The 7,861-nt window shown below is 34.0% G+C and overlaps 2 protein-coding genes across 2 annotated transcripts in view; one reads left to right on the forward strand and one right to left on the reverse strand.

The window, feature by feature from the left end:
* The window catches only part of LOC129219023 (acetyl-coenzyme A synthetase, cytoplasmic-like), a 51,782-nt gene extending 44,519 nt beyond the window's left edge, over positions 1 to 7,263 (forward strand). Inside the window, exons 9-11 of the mRNA XM_054853342.1 lie at positions 1,188 to 1,321; positions 5,767 to 5,899; positions 7,168 to 7,263. Coding sequence (XP_054709317.1) covers positions 1,188 to 1,321; positions 5,767 to 5,899; positions 7,168 to 7,263 — 363 coding nt within the window. The remainder of the gene's footprint in view (positions 1 to 1,187; positions 1,322 to 5,766; positions 5,900 to 7,167) is intronic.
* Positions 7,264 to 7,481: 218 nt separating this feature from the next.
* The window catches only part of LOC129219024 (jouberin-like), a 26,422-nt gene continuing 26,042 nt past the window's right edge, over positions 7,482 to 7,861 (reverse strand). The window contains exon 8 of the mRNA XM_054853343.1: positions 7,482 to 7,637. Coding sequence (XP_054709318.1) covers positions 7,482 to 7,637 — 156 coding nt within the window. The remainder of the gene's footprint in view (positions 7,638 to 7,861) is intronic.

Here is a 7,861-nt window from a genome sequence, read left to right on the forward strand (position 1 = left end):
ATAGATTATAAGCTACTTCTTTTTTTCCGGGGGAAAAAAAGTTCAGTTTTTGTTCTTATTTTAAAGAGTATTTTAATCTAACTACTTTTCCTTCAAGAAGTGGATTTTCATTTTGTTTTTAGCTGTAATATGCACTTTGATTTTTTATTCTTTGGTGGAGGTGGAGTTTCATTTTGTTTAAATATTAAATATTATTGTTTAAATATTAATGCGTGTTTTGTTCAAATTAATTCTCATCGGGAGAAGAGGGATTTTTCAGTTTGCTCTAATTCTGATTATTATTATTATTATTATTATTATTATTTTTTTTTTAAGGAGGATTTTCAATTTTGTTCCAATCGCAATGTGTAGAGTCATTCAGGGTATCTATGAGCCAGTTCAGATAACTTTGCGCCACCTGATATTTTTTACTTTATTTGACTGTCATAAAACAAAATGTCTGCTGTTTATAATTTCAAAAATATTCTATACATAAAAAATATGAAGTGGGGCAAAGTTATCCGAACTGGTTCAAATATACCCTGAATGACCGTAATCTAGTTGAATTCTTTGTTTTTTTCTGGGGGAAAATAGAAATTTTCATTTCCAATTGTAATGCGTATTTTATTTCAACTATGTTTTTCGGAGAAGACTAGAGTGACTTTCATTTTATTCCAATTGTAATGCGTTCTTAAATTAAATTTTTCTTTTCGGGTAGGATTTTTTTGCTTTATTCTTATTGTAATGAGTATTTTAGTTCAGCACTTTTTTTTTCTTCGAAGCGAGGGAGGCTTTTGCATTTGTTTTCATAATGATGCGCATCTTAATTAATCTTTTTTTTTTCTTCCGGAGAGGAAAGTTTCGTTTTGTTCTAATTGTATTCTGTGTATAAAATCAAATTATTTTTTCTTTAGGGTGAAGTGGGGGATAGGCTTTGAGGGATATTTGTCGTTTTTCTTAGTCTTTTTTATTGCTACTATATTTCAAGGGTTTTTGCTTTAGGGTTGGTGGTGAGAAAGATTTTAATAAACTTAAGGGATTTCTTTAATACTCTTAGCACATGCCCGCCCGTGCTTATAGAAAGCTATGAATTTTAGTTTTATATCAGTGTAAATCTTTTTTTTTTTTTTTTTTTGTATATTCATAATAATTTTCTTTTGTTGCTTTCGAACTGTATTACTAATACTAAAAATGTTTATCTCCACCAGTTTGAAGGTGTTCCTTTCTATCCTGATGCAAGCAGATTTTGGAATGTGATCGACAAATACAGAGTGAGCATATTTTATACAGCTCCTACTGCCGTCAGAGCTCTTATGCGTTTCAGTGACGATTTTGTGAAAAAGTGAGTTTAGGTCTTAATTCAATGAAAGTTCTAACTTAATTCAATGAAAGAAGAGTTCCTAACTTCAATAGTTAAAATGCATAATAATTTTTATCTTACAAATTTAAAATTCCTGTACGAGTTATTCATATTTCCGAAGATAGACACAAGCACAGAGTTAATTTTACATGTTGTGTAGTGATTCTCATTATAACGCATATGAAAAATGAAATGGAAACCATAAATTTAAAAATTGTTATAAATTTTCATAACGAAATTTTTGTGTGTCCTTGTGCCCCCCCCCCACACACACACAAAGAAAATATCTTTTTCTGTTTTCAAAATAATGCGTGTTTGACCAATATTTCCTTTCTATTCAAATTTTGATAGACAGTAAACGTTTAAAAAGTAGCAAGAGTAGAAGCTGTAGCATTGAGAGAGATGTATTGATTTATACCAATAAGTTGGAAAGATATTCTGAACAGTCGATTTTCTGTTGAAGTCAGTCATTGCATTTGTCACATTAAGATACGATTTAAAGTTTGCGATGTATTAGAGATGAAATTTTTCAACATTGACGCTAGGTGTTTCATGTGTTTTCAATGTCAGTATTTTATATTAGAAAAAAAAAAAAAAAAAGCTATCTTGAAATGCAAAAAAATAAATAAATAAATAAATAAAATAAATAAAAATAAATAAATACATAACATTTAAAAACAACTTAGATATTTTTAAAAAGAAAATAATATAGTTCAAACGAAAGTTGCAGCATTTTTAATCAGGGGTTTCAATCCTATCCCATTGTCAAGAGTTATATTTATCCAAAGAAAAGCTCTTCTTTGGGGAAAATCAACGAACTTCTTTTTTCTGCAAAATATTAGAAATCAAAATAATTAGTTTTACATTCCCCGAATAGTGTAATATAAAATAACTACTTAAATTATAAGTATTTTTCGAGGCAAAACCTAAGAGGTAAATGGGTGATAGAACAAATCTAAACTAGAAAGAATCGCTCTGAAACACATGGTCGCAAGCGCGATGCAGCTGCTCTGCTTGCACACGAAGTCAAAATGTGACAAATGCGAGAAAAATCACAAATTTACTACACTAACATTTGAGACTTTAAGAAAGGCTTAACCAATGATCAGTAGTAGTATAACTAGATGCGCAATTCCGTCGCTGCAGTCACTGGCCGCTAATGAACGCGCGACTCTTGAAGTAAAACATTGGTTTCCAAGGAGCGAATCGCCGACCTTCGGCGTCGCTTATCGCCGAGAGGAAAAGTTGATTCTTCTGCGCATGCGCGCCCGAGCGAAATCGACGTCGTGAGTGGCCACGTCGGATGCACTTGACTTTGATTTCAGCATCAAGTCGAGTAGCGACGCCAAAGCTCGGTGATTTCGCTTCTCGGGAACCAGGGCTTAAGCGAGCAAAAGCGTTGCTTACGAGGATGCAACGCTGCTTGCATCCTATCAGGCAACGGTAAAAGTTGTTTGCGCGCATGCGCTTTTCAAACGCTTGCCCGTCTACTGCCGTTTACTTGAAGATCTCGGTTGCCCCTGTGGTCGGTTTCCCGTTGTGTATCTAGTTAATACTACATCTATAGGTTAAACGCGACTGTATCAAATTTTGGCCTGTAGCTCTAATACACACGCCGCAATAACAAAGCAGGGATCTGTGAAAGCTGTAAGAATAGCTCGTCCTTTTTGACGTTGGGTGCGTTTTCATTGCGACGCATGTAATACAGCTGCAGGCCGCAAATATCGACAATAGTTTTGGGTCATTCTTCAAAAAGTGTAACTTTTCTGTCACACGCCTTTACAGTAAAAACTTTAATTAACAATTTATTTAACAATGATTTTTAATTTCATCAAAACTATATCTATTTAAACCTGCCAACAAATTTTTAATAATAATTTTTATTTTAGTATATTTTTGGTTCACAACACGTGAATTCTTACCTCCGTGGCACGTCACACACCTTGTATGACTGTTTGTTGCTTAATGACTTGTATAATTAAAAGTATGTACTTATTAATTTATTATTCTTTTCACAAGTGTCTCAAATACTACTTGCTTAAGTATATTTAACTTTTTAATATTGTGTTTTAGTTAGTTTTAGTAGGACAAGGAGTCACGTCGCACAATAAATTCTCACCTCCGATACCTAAGCACAAAATGCCCCTCCTCATTAACACGTGGCAGTAATGACATCAGATTTTATTTTCTATGATACAAGGAAGACCCCTTGTTTATTTTCAGCCGTAGTTGAAGTTGTGAGTGGTTGGTTATTCTGACTTCTCACCTCCGTGAACTTGAATTTCAGGGATGTAAATTAATGTACAAAAAGAAGTGAACATGTTTTCATATGCTTAACATGTGCAGATTGCAGCAAGGAAGAAAAAAAAATTTCCCTCAAAAACGTATCCATTAGGTCTATATTAATGGAAAATTTCTCACCTCCGTGAATCTCACCTCCGTGACAAACCTTATTAATGTCATTATTTCTGAAATGAAAATAAATGATGGAAGGGAAATGCATCAATAATAGGCATTCTACCAAAATTATAAATTGCCAGTATATCCTCAAATTTACTAAATACTATTTTTTAACATAGATTTGAAACTACTAATTAAGCCGTACTTTAATTAAGCGAGCTTAATATTATATTCCTACTAATCATTAAAATAGCTGATTGTTTGCACAATTAACAAACTTACTACTTTGATATTAAATTGGCCTCGATTTTTAAATATTAAAGTTTTTTTCTTTTTTTTTATTTCCGTAAACAAGGCAATTTTTTTTTTTTTTTTTTTTTTTTTTTATGAGTAAAATAATTGAAACTTAGCTGGGACATTGTTTATGGTTGCTTCTAGAAGGTAATTTTTTCATGTCAGAATGAAAAAAGAAAAAGAAAACAAAAGGTTTCGAAATTGAAAAAAATTGCATTCAAAAGTTACGTTTTCTGGAGAATGACCCTTTTAAATCTTTCCAAAAAACTAAAATGTTGTGTAAAATCGTCTTGGTGTATAATATATTTGTGCCTTGCTTCGCTACCATTAGTTTCTGAGTAAGTGACTTAGACGTCAGCATTACATTTGCAACCTTATGTTTCAAATTATTCTGACTTGTTTAGAGGTTTTCTGTCACCCCTTAAATTTTGCCTATGTGTTTTGAAACACCCTGCATAAGATGTTTTAAAACACATGTGTATTAAGTAACTTTTTTTAACATTCCACTGATTTTCGATAATATTAATGCCCTTATTTGATTTTTTTTTTTTTTTTTAATGAAGTGCGTACCATAAATGCGATAACGAACTTAGATTGCTTGCATGAGCTGACCTTTGTGTCCATGCGTGAATTTTTTCCCCGTCTGCCAATTGCGTCAGTTGCTGGCAAGCAGAGTTTGACATAGTTAGTGTGTTGGAATCTCGTTGGATTTTTCCAATTTCAAAAAAAAAAAAAAAAAAGCAGAACGAATGGAGCAGCGCTACTGCATCTAAGTTTGCCAGAAACTGGGCTACAGTCAAGTGGAAGCCATTCGAAAGATGCAGACGGATTTCGGTGGCGATTTCTCAGCACATTTCTCGCACATGATTTCGACGTTTTTGTCGAAGAATCCGACTCCTGTAGTTCAATTGGCTCTTTGTTGTTGTTGTTTTCGTGTGCCAGTTAGGCTAACAATTTGGGGTGCGCTGCTTCACTTTTCCAACTGTACCGCAATTTGGTGTGAAGTCCGATTTCCACAGAACGCAAATGTCATAAAAACCCCTTTACAGGGTAGGCAACAATTCACAGCACAACAACACATTCACACGAAGAAAGGATAAAGACAAGAAAGAGAAACTAAATCCGTGCCCGAGGCGGAATTCGATCCCGGGACCGCCTCATCGCAGTCAAGACTCCTCTGACCACTAGACGAGGCGGGCGGCAATAGGCTCCTTACTCACCTGATATAGCCCTTTGCAACTTCTGGCGGTTCCCCAAACTCAGCAGGCAATGGAAAAGTTAGTGCTGCTCCTGTCGTTTCGTCACTTTAGTTGAAATTAAAAAATCCTACAAGGGCACTGCACTTTATGTCAGTCAAACTCTGTTTTTCAACGACTGACCCTATTGATAGACAGGAAAAAATTTAACGCATGTGCAGAAAGCTTCAAATTGGGCTCATGCAAGCGCGCTGGATTCAGGTTTATCAGGTTTTCACAAAAAAATATGGTCGGATTGGCCCATTCCCCCAACCCTCGTGTTTACAGAATGATGACACATTAAAGTGATATTGCATTGAAAAATTTTAAGCTCATATTTTTTAACACCAAGAATGGCTTTTTACTTATTTTTTTTTCTTACATCTTAATATTAATGCGCCGTCGAGATGCCCATTATCATGCTTAAGTTAAAGTTAATGATTGTTAAGAATATTATTTATTTATGCCTATACAAGATTCATACTCTGTTGATTTTAGCTCCAGCAGAGAGACTTTGCGCCTAATGGGAAGTGTGGGAGAACCTATTAATCCAGAAGCGTGGCTGTGGTATTATAGAGTTGTTGGAGATGGAAGATGCCCCATTGTAGATACTTTTTGGCAGACGGAAACGGTAATTATTAGTTCAAATGCCTAGTTTCAAACTTTAAGTTGAATTTGCGAATAGAAATAACACATAGATAGATAACACTGCATAACAACAATTTGTAAAAATTAACATGAATTAACACCTGTAAATATCGTACTTTTAAATGTAGTTCGTTCATTGAATTGTTATGAAAATGTAAAATGAACTTGTATCATTTGAAAGAAAATCAACGTTTTTGCGTCAAAAATATTGCACATAACGTGTTTGAGGAGAGACTTTTCGATGCAGAACAATTTGTTGCATCTACTCCTAAGCAACTGTCACAAAGAAGCTTCATTATTGAGGCGTTGACATTGAAAAGGGTGAAAGTCAAAAAACACTTTCTTCTTGCTAACATCTTCCAAACTGCTGATGCATCCCATTCTTCAATTTTATGAAAATTATGTATTAGTTCAACCTTTTTTAATAAGGTTGAATTCTGCCAGCATATAAGAAAATACCGTTTTTTCAACGTCAACGCCTCAATTCTCTCTGTACTTTGAAACAACTTCAACCACTGTTAAAAAAATATCATTTTTACAAAATAAGTGATCAAAAATTTTCTTAATTAATTCCTCTTTTCAACTATGTTGCAAAAATTTCAACACTTCAAGGGATAATTTCCTCATAATAAATTGTGCGAATGGAAATATAATTTTTAATCACTTTTAATATCTTTTGAATTGCAAGTAAGGTTGTCCATCTAAATAGAAATACTGACTGCTGAAAAGGCAAATCTTTAAGGCATTGGTAAATGTGATAATTATAAGTCAATACAATACTCAAAATAGGGCGCTGCATCATATCGGTTGTTGTTGCACTGAAAAGTTGACTACTTCATGGAACGAATTTCTGTCATAAATTTGGTCCGTGTGAAGTAAAGGAATTAAGTGTAAAAAAAAAAAAAAAAAAAAAAAAATGGAATTAATAACAAGTACAATTGATAGGGGAACCTCTCCTCTGTTTTGGGGCAAGAGATGGTATTAGTATCTCTGATAAGTGCTGTCATCAAAACGTTGGATAATTGTTTATTTTAATTTTACCTTCCAGGGTTTTAACTTCAAACGCATTTTACTCATAACTTAAAAACCCCTTTGCTCACTCACCTCACTGCCTTAACTAAATTTGTCAAAATCTGACATTGGTGGTTGTTGTTGCAAGGTGCAGATTTATATTTTCATTTTAACTTGCAATTTGTTATTTTAAAATGCAGTATACTTTAACATTTACTGAAAAGTTACCTTCTTTTTTAGGGTGGAATAGTTATAACTCCACTTCCAGGTTGTACTCCTTTGAAACCGGGGTCTGCGGTAAATATTTTTATCGCTTATAAAGTAATGCACTGCTGATCATTAAAAATATTATATTAGGAAAGAAAGCTACACGTGGAAACATTATTGGCGCACATGACTATTCATAAAGAAGGAAGGCAAGATTCAATTCAGGAGTAAGTTTTCACTACGAGGAGAAGTCGACACAGAAATCAGTATTTAAAACAGTCTCGAGTAACTACGAGTACCTTATCAGGCGGGGCATATAATCGACTAGTGATTGGACGGCAGTTAGTTTAGTTGCAGCTATGTAACATGAGTTTCCAAAATGTGGATTTATCAATATCAGCGGTCCTGCTGATGAATCGTGGAAGAATCTGCATTTTACGAGAATAGTCCAACATGAAGAAGAAGCAATTTGACCAACCCATTCCCCAGGGCAAATCAGCAAGCTGTATTGTATGATTCTGTTGAATGTAGAGCGCTAGAAATTTCGAAGGTCGACAGTTGTGGCTATTAACGTACTAGAAATGTAATGGCTACTAACAAAACTGCCTATCTTACAAAAAAGAGGAGGCCGAGGTCCAAGCACAATGTTGTATTCAATCTGGTTGCCCTAGTTTTTGGGCTCATATTATTTAGAGGAATCTAAACCTTTTGTATTCATTTTCTTTAT

Source organism: Uloborus diversus, chromosome 3 (assembly GCF_026930045.1).
Source record: "Uloborus diversus isolate 005 chromosome 3, Udiv.v.3.1, whole genome shotgun sequence".
Classification (NCBI taxonomy): domain Eukaryota; kingdom Metazoa; phylum Arthropoda; class Arachnida; order Araneae; family Uloboridae; genus Uloborus; species Uloborus diversus.